General features: G+C 45.7%; 1 protein-coding gene across 1 annotated transcript in view; it reads left to right on the forward strand.

Moving 5' to 3' along the window:
* The first annotated feature begins 2,463 nt into the window (after positions 1-2,463).
* SYNM (synemin) overlaps positions 2,464-24,149 on the forward strand; it is a 30,973-nt gene continuing 9,287 nt past the window's right edge. The window contains exons 1-3 of the mRNA XM_029065014.2: positions 2,464-3,341; positions 7,379-7,503; positions 19,976-20,046. Coding sequence (XP_028920847.1) covers positions 2,514-3,341; positions 7,379-7,503; positions 19,976-20,046 — 1,024 coding nt within the window. The 5' untranslated portion in view covers positions 2,464-2,513. The remainder of the gene's footprint in view (positions 3,342-7,378; positions 7,504-19,975; positions 20,047-24,149) is intronic.

The following is a 24,149-nucleotide window of genomic DNA, read 5'->3' on the forward strand; positions in this document are numbered from 1 at the left end:
AACATGGGGGCGGGCATAGGGCGCTGTAGCAACGCGGGGGGCTCGGGTAGAGGGCGTTGTAGGAACGCGGGGGTCCGCCAGAGGGCGTTGTAGGAGAGGGTTGGGGGCTCTGGCAGAGGGCGTTGTAGGAGAGCCGGGGGAGGGTCCGGTAGAGGGCGTTGTAGGAACATGGAGGGGCGTTGGGCAGAGAGCGTTGTAGGAACGCAGAGGGGGGAAGAGTCCGCCAGAGGGCGTTGTAGGAGAGCGTGGGGGGGGTCTGGCAGAGGGCGTTGTAAGAGAGCATGGTGGGGGGTCGGGTAGAGGGCGTTGTAGGAATGCGGGGGTCGGGGAGAAGGCGTTGTAGGAACACAGAGTGGGGAAGAATCCGCCAGAGGGCATTGTAGGAGCGCATGGGTGGGGGGGTCGGGTAGAGGGCGTTGTAGGAACGCGGGGGGTCGGGCAGAGGGCGTTGTAGGAACGCGGGGGTCGGACAGAGGGCGTTGTAGGAGATCGTGGGGGGGTCGGGTAGAGGGCGTTGTAGGAACACGGGGAGCGGGCAGAGGGAGTTGTAGGAGCGCGTGGGTGGGGGGCCGGGTAGAGGGCGTTGTAGGAACATGGGGGCGGGCAGAGGGCGTTGTAGGAACGTAGGGGGGGAAGAGTCCGCCAGAGGGCGTTGTAGGAGCGCATGGGTGGGGGGTCGGGTAGAGGGCGTTGTAGGAACGCGGGGGGGGGTCAGGCAGAAGGCGTTGTAGGAGAGTGGGAGGGGGTCGGTAGAGGGCGTTGTAGGAAGACAGAGGGGGCGGGCAGAGGGCGTTGTAGGAATGCGGGGGTCGGGCAGTGGGCGTTGTAGGAGAACGTGGGGGGGGTCTGGCAGAGGGCGTTGTAGGAGAGCGGGAGTCGGTTAGAGGGCGTTGTAGGAACACGGGGGCGGGCAGAGGGCGTTGTAGGAACACGGGGGAAGAGTCCGCCAGAGGGTGTTGTAGGAGCGCGGGGGGGGTCAGGTAGAGGGCGTTGTAGGAACACGGGGGCGGGCAGAGGGCGTTGTAGGAACGTGGGGGGAAGAGTCCACCAGAGGGCGTTGTAGGAGCGCGTGGGTGGGTCGGGTAGAGGGTGGGTCGGGTAGAGGGCGTGGTAGGAACGCGGGGGGGGGGAGTCCGCCAGAGGGCGTTGTAGGAGAGCGTGGGGGGGGTCCGCCAGAGGGTGCTGTAGGAGAGCGTGAGGGTCGGGTAGAGGGCGATGTAGGAATGCAGAGGGGGGAAGAGTCCGCCGGAGGGCGTTGTAGGAGCGCGGGGGGGGTCGGGCAGAGGGTGTTGTAGGAACGCGGGAGCCGGGCAGAGGGCGTTGTAGGAGAGCGTGGGGGTCGGGTAGAGGGCGATGTAGAAGGGCGTGAGGGGGGTCGGGTAGAGGGCGTTGTAGGAACCCGGAGGGGGGGGCGGGCAGAGGGCGTTGTAGGAACGTAGAGGGGGGAAGAATCCGCCAGAGGGCATTGTAGGAGCGCATGGGTGGGGGGGTCGGGTAGAGGGCGTTGTAGGAACGCGGGGGCGTTGGGCAGAAGGCGTTGTAAAAGAGCGGGGGGGGGGTCGGGTAGAGGGCGTTGTAGGAACACGGGTGGGGGTCGGGCAGAGGGCGTTGTAGGACGCGGGGGGGGTCTGCCAGAGGGCGTTGTAGGAACGCGGGGGTCCGCTAGAGGGCGTTGTAGGAGGGCGTGGGGGGGGCTCGGGTAGAGGGCGTTGTAGGAACGCGGGGGGGTGGTCCGCCAGAGTGCGTTGTAGGAGAGCGTGGGGAGGGTCGGGTAGAGGGCGTTGTAGGAACGCGGGGGTCCGCCAGAGGGCGTTGTAGGAGAGCGTGGGGGGGGGGTCGGGTAGAGGGCGTTGTATGAACGCGGAAGGGGTGTCCGGTAGAGGGCGTTAAGGAACGCGGAGGGGGGGCGTCGGGCAGAGGGCGTTGTAGGAGCGCGGAGAGGAGAGAGGGGTCCGGCCGAGGGCGCTGTGTGAGCGCGGAGGGGGGGAGGTGTCCGTCAGAGGGCGCTGTGTGAGCGCAGAGGGGGGAAGGTGTCCGGCCGAGGGCGCTGTGTGAGCGCGGAGGGGCGGTGGTGTCCGGCAGAGGGCGCTGTGTGAGCGCGGAGGGGGGAAGGTGTCTGGCAGAGGGCGCTGTGTGAGCGCGGAGGGGCGGTGGTGTCCGGCAGAGGGCGCTGTGTGAGCGCGGAGGGGCGGTGGTGTCCGGCAGAGGGCGCTGTGTGAGCGCGGAGGGGGGAAAGTGTCCGGCAGAGGGCGCTGTGTGAGCGCGGAGGGGGGGAGGTGTCCGGCAGAGGGCGCTGTGTGAGCGCGGAGGGCCGGTGCCGGCGGCGCGCTCTCATTGGTCCGGAGGGGGGGGGGCGTGGCTTCCCCGCCCCGGGGCGCCGTCAGCGGGAGGAGCGGCCGGGCTCCCACCGTCGAGGCGCCGGGAGCCGCCCGTCCCTCCGGTCCCGTCCCGTCCCTCCGGTCCCATCCCGTCCCGTCCCGTCCCGTCCGGTCCCGTCCCGTCCGTGGGCCGCGATGCCGCGCTGGGGTCGTCCGCAGCGGGACGAAAAGTCCCAGCTGCAGGAGCTGAACGTGCGCCTGCAGGACTACGTGTGCCGCGTGCGGCAGCTGGAGGCGGAGAACGAGCAGCTGGCGGGGGAGCTGGCGGCCCGGCGCGGGCGGGAGGCGGAGCGGGCGGCCGTCGAGGCGGCGGCGGAGGCGGAGGCGGAGGCGGAGGCGTCCGAGCTGCGGCGGCGCCTGGAGCACCTGGGCCGGGAGCAGCGGCGGGCGGAGGCCGGGCGGGCCGGCCTGGCACGGGAGCTGCGGGACCTGCGGCTGCGGGCCGACGAGGTGCGGGAGGCGCGGGGCCGCCTGGACGCCCAGCTGGGCGAGCAGCTGGTCCGCCTGCAGGAGGAGCGGGCCGCCCGTCCGGAGCTGGAGGCGCGGCTCCGGCGGCTGCGGGAGGGCCGGAGGCTCCTGCTGGCCGGCCGCCGGGACCGGCTGCGGGAGCTCGAGGAGCTGCGGGACCGGCCCCTCGCCGTCCGCCCCGTCCGGCCCGTCCGGCCCGTCCGGCCGCCGCCCCCGCCCGCGCTGCGGGAGCTCCGGGCCGCCTGCGCCCTGCTGGCCCACGGCGCTCGGGAGGACACCGTCCGGAGGTCCCGGGGGCGGCTGCGGGAGCTGGAGGAGGCCGCCCGGCTGGGGCGGGAAGGCCGGCTGCGGGCCGAGGAGGAGCAGCGGCGGAGCCTGCGGGAGCTCGACGCGCTGCAGCGCCAGGCCCGGGACCTCGACCTGCTGCGCCAAGCGCTGGAAGAACAGCTCCTCCAAAGGCGGGACCGCTACGGCCTGGAGATCGGACAGCTCCAGGTGCGCCCGGCCGCGGCGGGGGAGGCCCGGGGGACGGAGGCCTGGGGGCGGCGGCGGGGGGCGAAGAACAATGTTGGCCCAGCGCTCTGGGTCCAGAGGAGAGGTGGTGATATGACAAGAAGCGGGATTGAGCGCTTCCTATGTGCCCAGCACCCTTCTGGGGTGCCATTCACTCACTCGGCCCTACTGACTGAGCGCCCACTGTGTGCAGACCACTGGGCCAAGATGTTGGGAGAGGACGAGGCAGCAAGACAGGGAGACCGTCCCTGCCTGAGGGAGGGAGGGAGGGAGGGAGGATGATAATAACGGTTTTTGTCAGGCACTTACCATGTGCTCAAAGGAGGGAGGATGATAATGATAACGGTATTGAGCGCTTCCTATGTGCCCAGCACCCTTCTTGGGTGCCATTCACTCACTCGGCCCTACTGACTGAGCGCCCACTGTGTGCAGACCACTGGGCCAAGATGTTGGGAGAGGACGAGGCAGCAAGACAGGGAGACCGTCCCTGCCTGAGGGAGGGATGATGATAACGGTTTTTGTCAGGCACTTACCATGTGCTCAAAGGAGGGAGGATGATAATGATAACGGTATTGAGCGCTTCCTATGTGCCCAGCACCCTTCTTGGGTGCCATTCACTCACTCGGTCCTACTGACTGAGCGCCCAATGTGGGCGGTGCACTGGGCCAACATCTTGGGAGAGGACGAGGCAGCAAGACAGAGAGACCGTCCCTGCCCGAGGGAGGGCTAATGATGATGATAATAATAATGGTATTTGTCAAGCGCTTACTAGGTGCCCAAAGGACGGAGGATGATGATAATAACGGTAATTAGCGCTTACTATGTGCCAAGCACTCTTTTGGGATGCCATTCGCTCACTAACTCGGTCCTACTGGCTGAGCGCCTACTGTGTGCCATGCACTGGGCAAACCGCTTGGGAGAGGACAAGGCAGTAAGAGAAATCGTCCCTGCCCAAGGGAGGGATGATGATAATAATAACGGTATTTAGCGCTTACTATGTGCTCAGTACTGTTCTTGGATGCCATTCACTCACTCGGCCTTACTTATTGAACTCCTACTGTGTGCACAGCACTGGGCGAAGTGCTTGGGAGAGGACAAGCCAGCAAGGAAAAGAGAGCGTCCCTGCCCAAGGGAGGGATGATGATAACGGTACTTATCAAGCGCTTACTATGTGCCGAGCCCTCTTCTTGGATGCCATTCACTCGGTCGTACTTATTGAGCGCCTACTGTGTGCGGAGCACTGGGCGAAGCGCTTGGGAGAGGACAAGGCAGCAGAAAAGAGAGACCATCCCTGCCCACAGCGAGCACCGGGACATTACGGTGTTGGTTAAGTGTTTACTGTAATCATCGTTATCATGATGGTGATGGGATTTGTGAAGCGTTTATTATGTGCCAAGGCCTGCTGTAAGCGCTGGGGTGGAAACGAGGTAATCAGGATGCCCCACGTGGGGCTCACAGTCTTAATCCTCATTTGACAGGTGAGGGATCTCTGAGGCACAGAGAAGTGAAGCAGCTTGCCCCGGGTCACACAGCAGGCTAGTGGCAGAGCCGGGATTAGAACCCACCTCCTCCGACTCCCGAGCCCGGGCTTTTTCCACCAAGCCACGCCGTCTCTTTGAGTCAGTCCGTCGTATTTCTAGAGCGCTTACCGTGTGTAGAGCACTGTACTGAGCGCTCGGGAGAGTAGGAGACAACAAAAAACAGACCCATCCCCTGCCCACAACGAGCTGACAAGGGGGAGAATCTGCGGATGAGCCCGGGTCCCGGGCTACTGAAGGCGGCAGCTCTGTTAGCCTTAAAATAACCACATTCATTCATTCAGTAGTATTTATTGAGCGCTTACTATGTGCAGAGCACTGTACTAAGCGCTTGAAGTGTACAATTCGGTAACAGATAGAGACAGTCCCTGCCCAATAACGGGCAATCTGGACCCTTTAGCCCCACGGTCGGATTTCCCAGCAGAGACCCCACTGTGGATAACTGGGACCAAAGTGAATCCTTTTAGTTTTGGAGAAGATACGCTCATGCCCATACGCCCCACGAACAAAGACTTTTAGTCGACGAGCTCGCCCTTGGGTGCTTCCACCTGGGAACAGAGTAACAGCTGTTTTTGCAGGGGTGGGGGGAATGGATCAGCTGATTCCAATGTGCCAGAAACTTTTTCTTCCATTAAAAATGATGGTGCGGGGGGGGGGCTGGCGGTTATAATGGTTCTATTTAGGTCTCTGGGAGGGCATCATCATCCCCCTGGATGTCTTAGTGTGACCTTGGGCAAGTCACTTAACCTCTCGGTGCCTCAGTTACCTCACCTGTAAAATGGAGATTAAGGCCCTGAGTCCCACGTGGGGCAACCTGATTACCTCGTTTCTACCTCAGGGCTTAGAGAGGGGCTTGGCACGTAATAAGCGTTTAACAAATACCATCGTTATTGTTATTATTAATATTAGTAGCAGTAGTAGTAGTAGAGTGTTGTCAAAAGTCTTTATTCCCCCATTATTTTCTGCCACCGTCCACAATAATTGTCCTTAAAGAGAGCATTTGAAAATGGCCTCTTAAGCGATGATTGGAAAATTGCCCAAGGCTCCACTAGCTTTTTGAAGTCAGTTTCAATTCCACAGGCTTTTCCTTCCTCTGAGCAAGTGGAAGTCAGCCATTTCTGCAGGCCTTGGGCATTGTGGTATGCTTGGTAGGCACGCCTCTACCCTATCGCTTCAAAGAGGTTTTTTTATTAACAGCATAATCTGATGTCAGATCTGAAGTTCCTTCCTCCTTGGTGCTAAAATTGAGGACTGGGGAGGAAATAGCTTCTGGGTTATTTGGGAAAACCTGAAGCTTTCAACACTAGTAGACGCTCAGAACCGCAGGTTAGTAGAAGCAACTGACAGAACAAGGAAAGCAAAATTACTTTCTTAAAAGAGAGAAAATTAATTGCTACATTACATCCAAGTGGCATCAACAATAGCCCCGGGTTTGTACTAATAGAAAGTTTGGCGTAGATGAGGTTTCAGGATATGGGAATAATCCTGAATATACTCTACCTTCTCTAAGACCGTATTTTTTATCTGCCAAAAATATTTAAAATGAAATCCCAAGACAGTTTTCGGCATAGAATTCAATGTGTATTCAGTTCTTAGGAATTTTATGTTGCTCTTAGGACATTGCTCCCTCTAGACTGTGAGCTCGTTATGGGCAGAAACGTGTCTGTTGTTCTAGTGTACTCTCCCAAGCGCTTGATAGAGTTCTTTGCACATAGAAAATGCTCAATAAGTACGATTGAATGAATTACTTTATTTACATTTTAAATTAGAACCGCAGTCTTCTTCTCAGCCTTTTAAATCCTTTACCAGAAAAGTTCTACAACCAATTAAGTTGTGAACAGAAAAGGTTCATGTACTCATTCAGTGGGATGGAATCATTCAGTGGGATTAAAACTAAAACTAAAAAATTCATGTAATCATTCAGTGGGATGGCATACTGACCATCAAATGAGCCCATCATTGGGCAGGGATGGTCTCTATCTGTTGCCGAATTGTACATTTCAAGCGCTTAGTGCAATGCTCTGCACATAGTAAGCACTCAATAAATACTATTGAATGAATGGATGAAATGAGATTTGGTCTAAATTTTTTTTTTCTACAGTGAAATCAAATGCAAAATGGTAGTGCTAAATAGCGCTCTCTCAAACACCTTATATGTAAGTCAATACTTCACTTCTTGACCCTGTACTTATTTCAGGGTGGTGTTATGTAAAGCAATATTTGTCCAAGTACTAGGAAGACACAGATTCCTAAGCATTCATTTACTTCATAGCTATGCAATCATGAAGCCAATTGAAATGCGTTTAGTTTTCAATTTTTATTTTGGCCCAGTAAAATGATGATCTGCCACATTGAAAACTATGCCTGCATTGTGTGCCTTTTCAGTGAACCTGGATTGTTCTAGGGAGTATTGATTTTGAAATTACAGCACATGCGTCATGGAATCAAATTTCCTACTTAAAGGGCATTGTTTGTATTTAGGAAGTAATCGACCTTCTGGAGGATGAAAAGGAGACCTTGACCAGGACCATCACAGATCGGCTGAAGGACTACCAAGAATTAGTGCAGGTGAAGATGGGCCTGAGCCTTGAAGTTGCAACATACCGGTAAGGATGAGATGTTTCCAGTTTTACCTTAGAATTTATAAAATTTGAGAGATTAATAGGTCCATCGTGAGTTATGAGAGGAAAAATTTGAAGATCTCAGGTGGAACAAAGATGATTTTAAAGGTGGTTTTAATCATGGCAACCAACTTGCAACGCATCTCCAAGCATCCTCTGGGGCCACTTTGGACCACTGATACTAGACTGTTGGCCAGATCCAGTTAAATCATTGCTTGAATTACAGCATTTATTTGGGACTTATTATGTGATAGAGCCCTGGGATCAATACAAGGTTATGAGATTGGACATCATCCCTGTCCCACGTGGTGCTCACAGTCTGTTTCATAGGTGAGGAAATTGAGGCTCAGAGAGGTTAACTTACTGGCTCAAGGTCTCAAGTGGTAGGCTAGCGATGGAGCCGGGACCAGTATGTCTGTCTCCTGACCCCAAGTCCCGTGCTCTTTCTCCAAGGCCACGGTTCGTCTCCCTCTGAAGTCAACATAGTGAAGTAAGTCAAGACTTCCATTTCAAAATGCAGTACTATTACAGTTTCAAAGGCTGTTTAGAATTATTTGAAAGGCAGAGATAGCTCTTTGAAACCCAACACCATTTCCGGGTAGCCAAAGTGATTTTGAGCAGTAGACTGCCAGTTGGAGTCGGGCAAACTCCTCAATGGCCAAGTCTGCATGGGCCGTTTTTGAGGGGAATTTTTTCCTTTTTGTCACGTAACTTTACAGAGCAAACCTGACCTTCCGTGCCAAGAACGCCCTGAGCAGGCAGAACTAAAGTTAGTCCCGTCTCCTAACCTACCTGGGAAATTCTTGGTGTCACCATCCCCAGTGTGTTAAAAAACTGTATTTCTAGCTTTACGGCACTGTTATTCGGGAGTCCTCTGTCTCTCTCCGAGTCCAGCTGGATTGGTGGTATCTTCACATGGGGAGAGATCAGGTGTTATTCCGGGAGACTAGGACAGTTGGCTAAAACTGATATTTTGTTGTTGATTAAAATATGCCCATGAATTCTCCTGTATCATTTTTCCAGGAAAGTAAATCACAAATCAAAATATATAGTTTAACACATAGAAGCTAAAGGCCTATTCCCCACTCCTGTGAAGCAGTTGACAATTGGATAGTCACCCTGGCTAATCAGGATCCACTTCCAAGGATATAATCTCATCTCCCCAAACCCATGCTTAAGCAACTGCAACACTTCTCGGTCTTTCTGTGCTGATCTGCAGCAAATTTTTCTTTCTTTAGCCAAATATGAGGCCACTTCAGTAAGTGACAAAAAGAAACATGTGGGTTCTGTCATATTATTTTTCCAAAGAGATGTTTGTTTGTCCCATGGAGTTTCAACCTGTCTGTTTTCTTTAAAAACCCTGAATAATTTAGATTGACTGCCTGAATTTCTCAACGTCACTGAATAATTACTCAATATTCTTCTTTGCTTTGCCTGTGAGCCATCCCTTGATTGTCCTCTGTCTAATTCAGTTTGAAATCAAGAAAACTACGCTATTACACCAGATAAGGCAAATATACTTGCCTTAACTGGTGTAATAGTGTAGCTTTCTTGAACACCAAACTCAAATGGGAAATGGGCTTTCCTTAACGTGGACTTTGTTCAAGTATGTAATCCCATTTAGAGGGAAACTAAGTGTAATGATTTCTCTCAGTTGGGAGAGCCTGCAGCCTGTTGTACTGGCTGAATAGAATTACTACTGGATTCCATGTAGAGCAGAGAAAACTAGGAGGAGGAAGAGAAATTGCAGGGGCAGCTTGCCTCCCTCTGAACCCTGAAGGCCTCATCGCTAGTTCAGTTTTGACCCAAAAGAGAGGAGGGAGTTGAAAAGCTAAATATTTCATCTAATTTAAATTCTGAGTTGATTGGCTTATAACAAGCTGAAAAATTAATCAGCCAAAGATGCAGTTTTTTCCCATCAAAATACATTTTGTTTTCCTCCATAGAAATACACTTTCTGAAACCGTAAGATTTGGTGCATTATAAATGTCCACTTTAACATTTTTGGTGGATAAGATCTAAACCTAAGTGACCAAGGCCGATGAGTTAGACAAATTATTACACGATCCTGTTTTTAGGCAATTCTGAGTTTAACTTCAGAAAGGACTACATTCATTTTATCCTATTTGCTCTTTGGGATACAGATTGGTAGTCAATATTCTGAACAGCCTGAGTTCTTGGAAAGTGACTTAGGTATTAAGATGATAGCCTCTCTTTATGCCTCTCTTCCACTGTTTTTCTTTTCTATTGATGATCTTTCATAATTCAATTATAGCTCTGCTTTTCATGTTCATAAATAAATCATGAGGCCATCAGTACTTTTGGGGAAATGAATGATTGAAACAACTGGCTGCTCAGCTTTCAGTTACTCTTGCTTGCTGTGATGGACCTTTTTTTCCCCTTTAATAATAATTGTGGTATTTGTTAAGCATTTACTATGTGCCAAGCATTGTTCTAAGTGCTGGGGTAGATACATCAGGTTGTCCCGCGTGGGGCTCAAACTTTGAATCCCCATTTTACAGATGAGGTAACGGAGGCACAGAGGAAGTGAAGTGACTCGTCCAAGGTCACACAGCAGACAAGTGGCAGAGCCGGGATTAGAACCCACGTCCTCTGACTCCCAAGCCTGTGCTCTTTCCACTAAAGCACCCTGCTTCTCTAAGACCAAGCTTCCCAGCCTCCTTTGTACTTTTAAAATTGTCATGGACCTTTATTAACCACCTTGCTGCATGTTCCAGGTGCCACGCAATGTTTAAACAGAAATAGGGCTAATTTTTTGAGAGATTATAAAGTTGAAGCCAAGTGTAAGTAAGTACATGAATAAAGGTTGAACAAAAACGTTACTTACATTTTGGGCAAACAAAGAGATAGTGGATTTAATGGGAATCATTGAAGTATTATTGTTTTTATTCTAGAGGTGTCTTTCATATGCAAAAAAGATTGCTGCAAATGCTGGGGCAATTATAAGCAATAAAGACACAGTCCTTTCCTAGCCCAAAGTGTGCCTCAATATGATTGAATAAGGACAGAAACATCAAACAAGAGAATACAGTGCAAATCACAATGAAAACAAATTACATTAAAATATCACAGTCCAGTCATGCCAGTTAGTAGTTGCAGGAGGCAGTCTTAGGCTGACTCACTGGCAAGCGGTCCTGATTTTGAATCTGCCACAGCTTTTCCCTCATAGAAGAGGGGGGAATTGGATCCAGTCCAGTGTTTACTGTTTTTTCTTTGGTTTTGTCTCCTGCTGAGTGAGTGAATGTGAAAGAATCTCTTGCAATCCCCAACTCGGAGAGTCCTGGCAGACTTGCATTTCCTGTTGGAGTCACTCTTCCAATCCTTGGCAATTACTGGTGAGGACGTTAGCCATACTCCAATCCTCATCCTTTAACGATCTTGTTTTCACTGCGGGGCCCTGCCCCTCCCAGAACCGTTGATCTGAAGGAGTCCCTCAGCCTCCCCGCTGTAAACTCACTGTGAGCAGGGAATGTGTCTACTGACTTTGTCGTATTCTCTCCCGAGAGTTTAGCATAGTGCTCTGCACACCATAAGTGCTCGTAAATACTGTTGATTGATTTATCGGTATGGAAGTATTAATATTCTGAAGATCACTGAGAGGACTTGAACCTAGAAGAGCAACCCAGCTCTGAGGCACGAAGTCCATTTCTGCTTTCAAATAAATTCTTGTTATAAGTCATCAGTCATTCACTCAGCCCAGAACATAGGTTCAATTTTCTTTACTGAAAGGCCCTGTTTGAACTGCATTAGATGTGAAAACTATGACAGTGATCATTGAAGATTCAGTATTCCTTTTGTGTTGTGTTGTGTTGTGTTTTTGTCAGCTTTTTTTTTTGGTTTACTGAGTGCTCTTTCCCCCAGAAGAGTCTGTGGCTTGATTTAAGTTCGCCTCTCATACTTTTTGTAGCACCAACCCTGAAAATTTAGAGAGAATGGGAAAGGTTCTATTTTAGCCCTTACATGTTCAGAAAGAAAAATAATTTTTACCTTAAAAATTCTCCTTTTTGCCACCCTCCTATCCAAGGGTGAACTACTTACTCACCCACTAGGTTTTCTGTAGGTTTGTTTGGATACAAGGAATATTTTGCTGCATTTGTTCAATAAAACTGTACTCTTTTTTTCAGCCGCAATTGGGCCTTGATTCTATTTAGTTGCCATTGTTTTTACGAGATGTTCTTCCCCTTGACTCTATTGATTGCCATTGTTCTTGTCTGTCTTTCTCCCCCGATTAGACTGTAAGCCCATCAAACAGCAGGGACCGTCTCTATCTTTTGCCGACTTGTTCATTCCAAGCGCTTAGTACAGTGCTCGGCACATAGTAAGCGCTCAATAAATACTATTGAATGAATGAATGAATATTTCCTTTGCCCATCATACATTAGCTCCCAGTAGTTGAACTCAATGATCAAGTATGTTTTTCCCCCCAGTTATAATTGTTCATTTCTTCTGGACCTCTTGATGCTCCTTTCATTCCCTTTCTGGACAGTGTCTTCCAAATTCCAGTGACCATGTGGGCAGATGAAGCTTTCCTGAAAATTAATCTAAGCCTGCCCTGCCTTCATTGAGCTCTCTTCTCTTGGGGTGCTGTAATGGGATAATGTGTTTCTTGTAAACATTGCATCACACGATAGAATGACAAATTACTCGTGAAATTTTTTCCCCCTTACCCACCAGAGATGTTCCCGAAATATGTACATATAGCAAATTATGTACCTAGTTGTTTAAACTGAGGATGAATATTAACATTTTTATGGTACTTGTGCCAAGCCCTGTTCTAAGTGCTGGGGTAGATGCAAATTAATCTGGTTGGCCACAATCCCTGTCCCCCATGAGGCTCTCACTATTAGTCCCCATTTTACAGATGAGGTAACTGAGGACCCTATAAGTGGTGCTACTTGCCCGAGGTCACAGCAAACATGTGGCAGAGCTGGGATTAGAACCCAGCTCCTTCTGACTCCCAGGCCCGTGCTCTATCCACTAAGCCACGCAGCTTAGAAGTTTTCAGTAGTCAGGCTTCTAGATGTAGAAAAATTGAAGGCAATCCTGGGAAAAAACTGATTTATGAGGAAAATGATCTAAAGCTCCAAAAGCCTAGCTTAGTTTAACTCTGAGAAAAATGAGTTCATTTAGTCAGCGGTTGTTTTAAGCACTGAACGTAGGAGGAGTAATAACGTGAAAAATGTTAAATCAGGAAAAAAAGTTGAAAGAGGAAAAAACTCACAAGAACAAAGAGCTGATGATTACGAAAAGAATGCTACTCTATGCATTTCATTGATGACAGGTTGAGTGGGAAAAAACACTTCAAAATAGAAAACATCAACCACTGCTTTAGCAGGGGCAGCTTCTGATGGTACATGAGTGAGGTCACAGCCTCAGGTTCTGGCACCTTAGGAGGTAGCAGGCTAAGGCAGCAGGGGGCAAGACACCTGTGATGCAATGTCAAGAGCGGGCAGGGCCCCTGATATGGCAGCAGTGACATTCTGCAATTTCCCAGCCAGAGCCAGAAACACAATCGGTGTTAACATGGCCCTGGGAGGAGAAAGCTCTTAGCACCAGCAGGTGAAAGTTCAGCCCAGAAAAAAATGTGCTAAGTGAGGGGGGGTCGAGTGGACTGTCGAAGGTCCTAGAGTCAGGAGAGAGTGGTGAAATTTTCCCTTCCTCAGGATGGCCGAATGTCTGACGCCAACCCAGAGCAGCAATAGGACACGTTGGGGTTGTTTTTCATCTCTACTCTTCCTAATGTCTCTGCTTTGAATCTCCAGTACTTGCTGGTATATATTTTGGAACTGATTTCCATCTCCCGAGAAGATAAACAGGAATAAAGAGAAGACATAGTTACCTCATGCTTGAGCTGAGGACATTTCATCAGATACACATCGTTAGTCTTTCTGAATTAACTAAAGCTTAAGATAGAAAAATTTCCCAATTGTTTTGAATTGGGGGATTTTGCAGCCTCCTGGCTGGGCAGAAATGCTGCTTGTTGTTCTTTTCCCTGCCCCTTCAAGTATCTGCCTGGTCCACCAGATTTTTTCTTCTCAAGAGCTTCCCACTGCCCACTCAGAGCCCTCCCCCAGTCATGTTTTGGGCTTAGATATCCTAGAAACATGGAGATTTTTCTCAGACTACATTTTAATAGTAGGCTGTTGATTTAAGCCTACTATCCTCCATTCCCTTATGTTAGGAAGAATTGTTTGTCCCTGAACTTCAGCAAAATGTGTTTTCCATTGCCAGTCTGTGATTCTGCATGCCCAGAAAAGAGCCAGTGATGTAGTTCTATTGAAGCCAGATGTGGGACCATTAGCTCACCTCCTGCACTTTTGGGGGGGTGCAAGAATTCTCAGTTCTCATGTGACAAGACAAGACACATAGTGACTCAAGAGAATTAGCACTGTAGTAAATGTTTGTTTATTTTCTTGTCAAAGATGCTGCTGTATCCTGGGTGTAATTTCTTGACATGTTCACTAAAAGTCTGTGATTCTAGGAAATGCCTCTCCTCGTTCCAGTTTAGAGGTGGCTGTAACTACTTAGCCACTTTCCATCCCTCTTCTCTAGAGGATGACATTTTATTAGGGTCGGTTTAATGAAGTGGTATTCAATTTCTTTTCTTGAAAATTCATACTTAAAATCATTTTATTTATTATTATTATTATACTTAAGTGGATATTATAGACTGTAAGTTTGTTATGGACAAGGAACATGTCTACCTATTCCATTATATTGTACTCTTCCAAGCTCTTTGTACAGTGCTCTTCACACAGTAAGCTCTCTGTGAATACGAATGATTGTGTCAAGCATTGTTCTAAGCACTGGGATTGGTACAAGCTAATTCATTCAATCATTTATTGAGTGCTTACTGTGTGAAGAGCACTGTACTAAGAACTTAGGAAAGTGCAGTATAACAATAAACAGGGACAATCAGGTTGGACACAGTCCCTGTCTCACATGGGGCTAGTTCTTACTTAGGAGGGAGAACAGATGTTTAATCCCCATTTTATAGTTGAGCAAAAACAGGCAGAGATAAGTAAAATGACTTGCCCAAGGTCACAGAGCATTTGGCAGAACAGGGATTAGAACCCAGGTCCTCTGACTCTCAGCCCCATGCTCCTTTCCACTAGGCCATTCTGCATCTCTTACTAATACATATATGTATATATATTTTCCAAAGATATTATAGAGTAAGTTAAGTGTTCTAATCAGCAATGAAATAGTCTTAAGTACTTTTGTTCTTCGCTGACTCCCCACCCCCGCATCACTTATGTACATATCTTCGTAGCTGTCCCGACCTGTAATTTATTGTAATGTCCACTCTGACTAGATTTTGAACTCTTTGAAAGAAGAAACTGAGTCTACATATTCTATTGTACTTTCCCAAGCACTTAGTGTAGTGCTCTGCACACAGCAAGTGCTTCATAAGTACCACTGATAAGTTGATTAAATAGGTAACAATTATTTAATAATAATGTTGGTATTTGTTAAGCGCTTACTATGTGCCAAGTACTGTTCTAAGCGCTGGGGTAGATACAGGGTAATCAGGTTGTCCCACGTGAGGCTTACAGTTAATCCCCATTTTACAGATGGGGTAACTGAGGCACAGAGAAGTTAAGTGACTTGCCTACAGTCACACAGCTGACAAGTGGCAGAGCCGGGATTCGAACTCACGACCTCTGACTCACTGTCTTCAAGATACAGAATGATTTTTGTTGCTCTCCCATTTGAGATTGGCTATTATGAACTACTGAATAAAATTGCTAGGGGTAATTTATTTTCAGTTGCATAAAACCAATCTAGAGAAGATTTATGTACATGTGCCTAGGATCCTGGTATTAACCTCCAATTCTTACTGGAGAGAATGAATCAAGGAAGACTTCATACATGGGTATGAAAAGGCTTATGGCCTTGAGTTTTTATGTATGTTTATATTTAGAAGGTTTTTTTACCCTCTAAGGTAGATTTCCCCAAAATCAATCAATTGTACTGAGCACTTACTCTATTTGGCACACTGTACAAATCACTTGGGAGAATACACTAAACAGCACCCCTGTCCTTGAGACTCTTACAGTTGAACAGAATTGTTCCTTATTTCAAGTGTTACTCCTATTATTATTGGTTTTCATCTATCCCTTTCGCTAAGTTCTAGAGTAAAGACTAAGGCTTAAATTTCCAGCCTAGAGGAATAAACACAGCTCTTCCAGACCAGTCTCAAACACTCCAGAAGGATGATGGTGGAACCATGTAAATCAGGGACGTTCTGTCCGTACCACTGTTGACTAACCTAATTGTAATGCACCTCCTAACCCTTCCTGATGAACTGACCCATAGTGACTCTGAAATAGAACTTGACCTGTAACATTAAGTCCTCATTACTGCCCCACATGTATCTATTTTGAGCAGCTCTCACACTACAGAAGTAATATATTGTTAAAGAGCTTGTCCTCTTATTAAATCTATAACCCATCCTGTAATGGTATTATCTCAGGGGTATAGCAATGTCCATTGTTTCTGGAACTACCAATGTGGCATATATCCTGAAGTGCTTTGGTAGGAAAAAAAATGAATAAAAATGAGCAGGAGTATTTTTCAACTCCTCTACCTCCTTGTTTTTGTGTTATGAGTCATATTTTGGCATAGGCCGTGTTGTTCAGATAGACTTTTGTAGTATGACAGCTGTTACACTCGTGCTTTTTAGATATGCCTTTCAGGATGCACCTTTACAAAATACGCATATTCAACAGGCTTCCTAAAAGGTGTTTTCTTCCTCTTGGTGTTTGTTCACCATCTTCTAAAAGGTTGGAATCAGTTTGTAATTGTAGTCAGATTTCAGTCAATGGAAATAGAATCTGTGCCAAATCTCAGAGAAACACTGAGTCATTGTTCATTCGTAGAATATGTGGTTTCGCCTATATTTTCAATCTCAGTTCATTTTCAGTAGTCATGTTTTCAGATCCAAGTTGGCTCTGGTTCCTATTGCCCTTTGCCATGTACAGTGTATTTCTTGGAACTTATTTTTAGTGACTTCATATGTTGCTGAGGCAACAGAACAACAGTTGTCTTCATGGCAGCCAACTTCCTTAGTCAAACTCTCCCTTTTCTCATTTACAACTGCCCTCCTTCCCTCACCTAACTGTTTCAGCCTCTAATGTCACATCTATCATATGACTTTGTGCGTCAGATACTAAAGGATCTTAAAAAAGCATCCTTTTGACATGAATTAGGTGCTTTTGCTTACGTGAGAAGTTTCTGTTTCTCTTTTCCTAACATTCTTCTGTTCCCACAAGCGCTTATGCTTTGGTGGGAAAGACTGAAATAGGAATGTCACAGTTGCCTAGGGGAATTAAGAGGATGTGCTTCTGTGTAACTTTGAGATGGTGCAATAATAGAAAGTCATTTGGATTGGAGGCTGCACTACAGTACTGATAGTTTGTTACTCTGAATTTCAGTCTTAGCTTAACTCCTCATCCATTAAAAACCCATTTGCTCATTTGTTCCTCTAGAAATATTTGGATTATTAGCCTATAGTCATAATAGAGCAGTTTGTAACAGTTAAGCAATTAACTCTCTCCTTTTCACCTGCTCTTTCCCAAAGTCACCTTTTCCCAGGGGCATTCCCTGATTAATTCCCACCTTCATGGTCAAGCAATCCTATCGGATACCATAGTACTCTCGTGTGTGTGTGTGTGTATGTATATGTGCGTGTGTGTATGTGTGTGTGTGTGTATGGAAGCTCTGTGTATGAATATGTTTATACAAATACACACACACATAAAGAGAGCTATCTTATTTACTTGATTCCTTATTTTTTATCATTTATATCTGTGTTCTTACTCTGACCTGTTATATGTATGATATACAGCTGTCTCTCTTTGTCATTAGGGCAGAGACGTTGTCTTTTACTTCTATTTTAGTTCCCATAGACCTCATGCATATGTATAGTGCTCTGCACACAGTAGTACTCAATAAAAGCTATTGCCTTTAAGTGCCCATATACCAAGTTTCATGAGAGGGATTTTTGAATTATTTGATATTCTCAAGAAAGAAAATGTGGTTAAGAAGAGAGTTGTTTAGATCACTCTGAAGGGGAACATTAATTTTCAGAGCAGAGCTGACTGGATAACAGCTGAGACAATGAATCTCGTCTTCCTTATCTTTACTGCTGTTACAGAAGGAGGGCTCACAACTTAGAAGCAGATTAAGCTACACCTGAAGTGAAGGGATGGGGGAGGGATATAAACTTCCATTCCTTTCTCCCCTGGATGCCGCTTATCTGTCCAGTACTGGGTTAATGGCTGCTATGAGGAAGGGGGTGTGCATGAGTAGAGGAGCACTGTTTTACTGAGCACTTACTGGGTGCAGGGCACTGTACTAAGTGATTGGGAGAGTACAGTGGAATTAAACATCCGCTGAGTGTAATGCACAGTTCTGTGTGCCTGGGTAAGTACAAAAACACATTCCCTTTTCGCAGGGAGAAGTAGACATAAAAGGTATTCATAAAGAGAGTAGTCAGAATAATTGAGTACAGTTGAATATACAATACAGAAGGACTGAGGATGGGTATAAGTACATGGGTGCTGGAGATGGCTATTGGGTTGAAACAACATGGGTTGATGGGAATTAAATGGGGAGGTTTGTTGGAGGATGGCATTTAGGGATTTTAGGTCTTTGAAGATGGGGAAAACCGAAGTCTTGCAGATTGAACAGGGAGGGAGTTCCAGCCCAAGAAAAAAATGAACAGCATGAGCAAGAACTCCAATGTAGGCAGGCAGGAGTAGAGCAGAGTGCAGTTTGTGATGAGCTTTCAAAGAGCCATGGTTATGAGCTGGGGAATTGTGGAAGAGCCGATATGTAAAATGAGAAGGCTGTGGAGAACCTTGTTCTCATCTGATAAGTAATTTTTCTTGAATGTGGAGGGAGATGGGCAGTATTCTGAGGTGAGGCAAGGTAGTGCTGAGTGACATTAAGAGATAATCCTGATAACAAACTGGAGTTATGGACTGAAATTGGGGAAAGCAGCCTAATTGCATGATATGTCAATTATTTCAATCAATCAATGAATGGTATTTATTGAGTACTTACTGGGGCAGAATACTCTACTAAGTGCTTGGGAGAGTACAATCCAACATAATTTGTAGACACATTTCCTGACCCCAAGAAGCTTGAAGTCTAGAGGGAGTTTACCATCTAGAGTTTGAACCAGGGTAGTGGCTGTTTGGGTGGAGAAGAGGAGGGGCATCTAAGAAATTATTTATATGTAAATTCCTCCCCATCATCGTCACCCTCTCCATGATATCTGGGCCTTCGTGTTGAACTGTGTTAGTTGGAAAACAATGGACAAAGAGGGATATCTGGAAACAGGTCTTGCTATAAAATTATGAAAAAGTTTAGTGATGGTCCCAGGAATTTGACTTTGAAAATCCATAGGAATATCAGAAAATGTGGACCATCATTAGTCCTTATTGAGCACCTATTAGGAGCATTAGTGCTGGGTTAGATGCTTGGGAACATATACACAGTAGATTGTCCAGTCACGCCCCTCAAGGATTTTACAGTCTAATCAGCACCTTATGTGGGTACATAATGACTAGCCAATTTTCAGTTTGGGGGCTGTGGTTGAGGTTGATTCATCCCAGGGTTAAAACAATACTCAGATGAACAGTGAGCCTTTTGAAGCAAGGGCTGGGTGACTGACAGGTCACTCTTTGAATCAAAATAGATTTTTTTTTAATGGTATGGGTTAAGTGCTTACTTTGTGCAAGGCACTTTATTAAATGTCTGGGTAAGTGCAAGATATTCAGGGTGGACACAGTCTGTACCCCACTTGGGCTCACATTCTTAATCCCTATTTTACAGATGAGGTCACTGAGGCACAGAGAAGTGAAGTGACTTGCCCAAGATCCCACAGAAGAGAAGTGTCACAGCTGGGAATATAACCCAAATCTGACTTCCAGGCTCTCCCCCCCACCCTGCCTCTTTTTCCACTAAGTCCACTAGGTCACATTGGATGCAAGACCTATTTCTTGGGGGTAGTTCTGAAATCTAAGAGGTGGATGGGCTCCCAGAACAAGTATGTGGTACTAGTAATTGCCTTCCTCTGGTACTATCTTAAAGCAATATCTTTTAACAGAAGAAACTTGCTGTTAACCAAGATTTTAAAAATTAATTTCGGTCTCAGCTGCTTTTTAAATAAGGTTTTGACTTAAAAATTTACTTTCACAGGTAGTTCATCCACTGCCATCAGTCTTAATATTTCATATTACAAAGCCTTTCTAAAATACAGCCCTTTGAATTCACTCCTTCAGGTATTAGTCGTAGAAAAACATTACAGGGTGTGATAGTTGGCCACGTTTTAGATATACATATATGTAGTGAATGAATAATAAATTTGTCAGAGATACATGTGTTGCTGACTGTCTTTAATGAATCACATTTCTTTTTGTGACAGAGCCTTACTGGAAGGAGAGAGCAACCCGGAGATACTAATATGGACCGAACACATTCAAAATGTACCCCAAGGTAAACAACCTAAAAGTCAGCTATTATTTCCATTAATTTTGTGTAATACTTTATGATTTTCAGTTGGCATTATTTTAGACAGGTTTTTGAGAAAACAGAAAGTTGAGTGCAGTCAATCAACTATCAGAATCACTTTCCAATATAATAGTCTATGTGAATGGGGGAGGCCTCTGAATGAGGATTATGGTCAGATCTTACCTATAGTTCCTAAAATGCAGTATTAACATTGTTTTATCACATGGGTTGGGCAATGGAAATAAATTAGCCTTCTAGAAGTGTGACAGGTCAATTTATTCTAATTAGCACATTACTGTGAGTTCTGATTAGTTTGACTGCATCCTATGAGAGTCCTGTTTAAATTGGTATGGTTTTCAACCTTTGATAGTTGAAGAAAACTAGAGCTTCTTACTGTGAAATGGTTGTCTGCCATAAGTTATTCATATTGCCCACAGTGGTAAAAATAAGTTACTATATTTGATGCATCTAGTGTCTTAAAATAATTAATTTTGAGGGTGGCGGGGGAGGTAGGGGCGTGTGTGTGTGTGCGTGTGTGTCCCCCAACTAATACAATGTAATAAATCCCAAATTACAAGATCATGTTGTATTAGCCATTAGAAATTAAATCTTGAATTGTTTATAAGGGGTTGATCTGCCATCCACATTCATTTACCTTCATCTGGATAGTCCAGGAACAAGAAGTGGGTTGATAGGTAGGGATTTTGGTGTTTAGAACATCGTCAATATCTATTGAATTCCTTCAGCGTATCTGGCTTTAATAGGTCTAGATCTAAGCCTGACGTTGGACTTGGAATCAGAACATGAAGAAACTGTAAGATGGGTTTCTGTGGCAAATGTCCCTACTCTTGTTTTTCCCTTGAATCATCCACAGGTCTTTCAAAGGAAGGACACTCCTGATCTCAATTGCTACAATAAAAAAAAAGGGAAAAAAATGGCATTAGCCATTATGTACTCATCCGAGGTCCTAATTCAGAGATATTGTTGTTAGGTGTATGAAGGCATTTCTTTTGAGTGATAAAATTTGGGCTGAATAAGACCTGAGATTTGCTCTGTAGAGACAAACTGTCATCACAAACTACAGTCGTTATTACCAAATACTCATAAGTTAATAGGAACATATAAGCATGAGTGCCCTCTATATGTGATCTTGACAAATGCTTAGGTGCATACGGATTAAATTCCCCTCGCTTGCCTATCACTTCTTGGCAAATAACCCCAAGGATGTAAAAATAAAACAGACTTCAGCCTTAATGGAAAGTTTTTTGGGTTTTTTTGCATTAAATACTTTTTAAAATGGAAAACTGTGAATGAAGAAATAGGAAGCCCCCAGGAAGCTTAAAAAGCTCCCATTCAGCTAGTGTTTAGAAGAGTTAATAGCAAAACTTTTAAAAGAATGATTAGAAGAGCAAATTAATGAGTGTAATATTTCCTTGAGGGAACATTCTGTATTATTAAAATAAATTATTTGCTATGACTACAAAGCTGTTCCCTTTGAAAGCAGTTGGGCTATCACTGAAATAGTATCAAAATTTCTTCAATTTTAATATTTCAATATAGGCTTTTGAATAATAATAATGGTACTTTTTAAGCACTTACTCTGTATTAAGCGCTGGGTTAGATACAAGATAATCAAGTCAAACACAGTCCCTGTCCCACTTGGAGCTCACAATCTAAGTAGGAGAGAGTACAATTTAATCCTCATTTTACAAGTTAAGAAACTGAGGCACAGAGATGTGAAGTGATGTGACTTGCCCAAGGTCACACAGTAGGCAAGTGGAGGAGCCGGGTTTAGAACCCAGGATCTCTGACTCTCAGGCTGTCCTCTAGGTAAAAGGTAATATGGTTCTTTTGGGTTGGGTGATTATGGGAACCCCTTGCCCTCCCTATTTGCTCTGCATTGTGGGTAAAGGATAATGGGGGGGGGGTCATGGAATTATTAAAAATGGGGCCAATCTTGCACTGCATCAAGATTAATAAAAGGCTGCTAAGAAATTACTGTTTGGTACATTTATGGTTAACCAAGTGGTACGTGAAACCTTTTAAGTACCTTCTTCAGGAAAATAAATTAATGCCGGTACTCAGAGATAAATTAATTTAGGTTTTTACTTCCTAAGACCTGCTCATCATAGGTCAATATTACTGTTATGGATTAAGTGGTTAACCTGGATCCACTGCCTGGATCATTTTTCTGCAAAACCTGTTCAGTCATTAATAACCGCCAGTTGTTACCTCCACATCAAACAGACGCTCCTTACCATGTCTTTAAAACACACAATCACCTTGCCCCCCTCCTGTACCTCCCTGATTTCCTCCTACAACCCAGTCTGCACATTCAGCTTCTCTAATATAACCAATATATATAAGGATTATATAAGTATAAAATAAATATAATAACACTGTACCTCAATTTTGTCTATCTTGTTGCCAAACCGTCATTTACTTCCTGACTCTGGCCAAGAACTTCCTCTTCATAGCTGATACATGATCACTCTCCCCACCTTCAAAGCCTTATTAAAAGTCGATCCCAAGAGGACTTCCCTGCCTAAGCCTCATTTCCTCCTCTCCCACTCCCTCTGCATCACCCTTGCACTAGGATTTACACCCTTTATCTACTCCTCCCTCAGCCCCATAGCACTTATGCACATTCATGTAATTTATTTATATTATTATCTGCCTCCCTCCTATAGACTGCATGCTTGTTGTGGGCAGAGAATGTGTCTGCTATATTCTACTCTCCCAAGTAGTACAGTACTCTGCACACAGTGACTGTTCAATAAATACTATCAGCTATTACACTTTGCCTGATTCTTTACAGTACTGGCTTTGCCAAATGTTGAAATGGTTATTCATTAGTACATTTCTGATGCATAGAAATTTGTTACTGGTAAAGATACAAGAGTAGATAGTCTTTCGAAAGGTAAATAGTTTTGGGATGCATTATCTCCTGGTAAAATAGAAAAAATGTGATTGGCCAAGGTTGAGACTGTGAAACATAGTAATTGTGATACTTGTTAAATGCTTACTATATGCCAAGCCCTATACTAAGCGCTGGTGTAGATATAGGATAATCAGGTCAGATACAGTCCGTGTCCCTCATAGGGCTCTCTAATAGAAATGAGAGCAAGTATTCAGTCCCTACTTTATGGATGGGGAAACTAAGGCACAGAGAAGTTAAGTGACTTGGCCAAGATCGCAGAGTAGGGAAGTAGTGAACTCGAGATTAGAAACCAGGTCTTCTGGTTCCCGGATCCAAGCTCTTTCCACTAGGCAATGCCACGTCTTGCTAGTATATTACACTCAGGATCCAATGAGCATCTAACGCTGGTATTTGTTAAGCGCTTACTATGTGCCGAGCACTGTTCTAAGCGCTGGGGTAGACACAGGCGGATCAGGTTGTCCCACGTGGGGCTCACAGTCTTAATCCCCATTTTACAGATGAGGTAACTGAGGCACCGAGAAGTTAAGTGACTTGCCCAAAGTCACACAGCTGACAAGTGGCCGAGCCGGGATTTGAACCCATGATCTCTGACTCCAAAGCCCGTGCTCTTACCACTGAGCCTAGTGTAGTATTTTAGAACTCAGACTTTGTCATTCATTATTATTAGTCAGTAAGTATTGCAATGAGTTCCAAATTTCTGTTAAGGGAGGATCAAATATTGAACATGCCTGCAGCAATTTTTAGACTGCTCAACAATTGGTGTCCTTGAAAAATTAGGGACTTCAAAATTTACCCAAAGTTCAAGAATTTAATTTGTTCTCTACAGATAAATAAAAATCAGAATAAACAAGCAAAATAAAATGTTATCATTAAAATGCTTTTTATCAGTTGATAGCTGTATAATCTATTGTATCCTTGTTAGACTTGTCATCACAAGCTTCCCTGCATGTTGTATGCTATTTTCATTAATGTTTTCCCAAAATATTTTGTTTGGTCCTTTTAGTCCAGTATTTTTGCATTTAGCACTCATGTTAATAACATAATATTCAGTGAAAATTGTATAAATCAATCATATTCAATAACATTAATATTCTATTTATAATAGAACAATCCTTTTATATTTTAGTGGGCTTTTTAAAGAAAATAA

The sequence above is a fragment of the Ornithorhynchus anatinus genome, chromosome 5 (assembly GCF_004115215.2).
Source record: "Ornithorhynchus anatinus isolate Pmale09 chromosome 5, mOrnAna1.pri.v4, whole genome shotgun sequence".
In the NCBI taxonomy this organism is placed as follows: Eukaryota; Metazoa; Chordata; class Mammalia; order Monotremata; family Ornithorhynchidae; genus Ornithorhynchus; species Ornithorhynchus anatinus.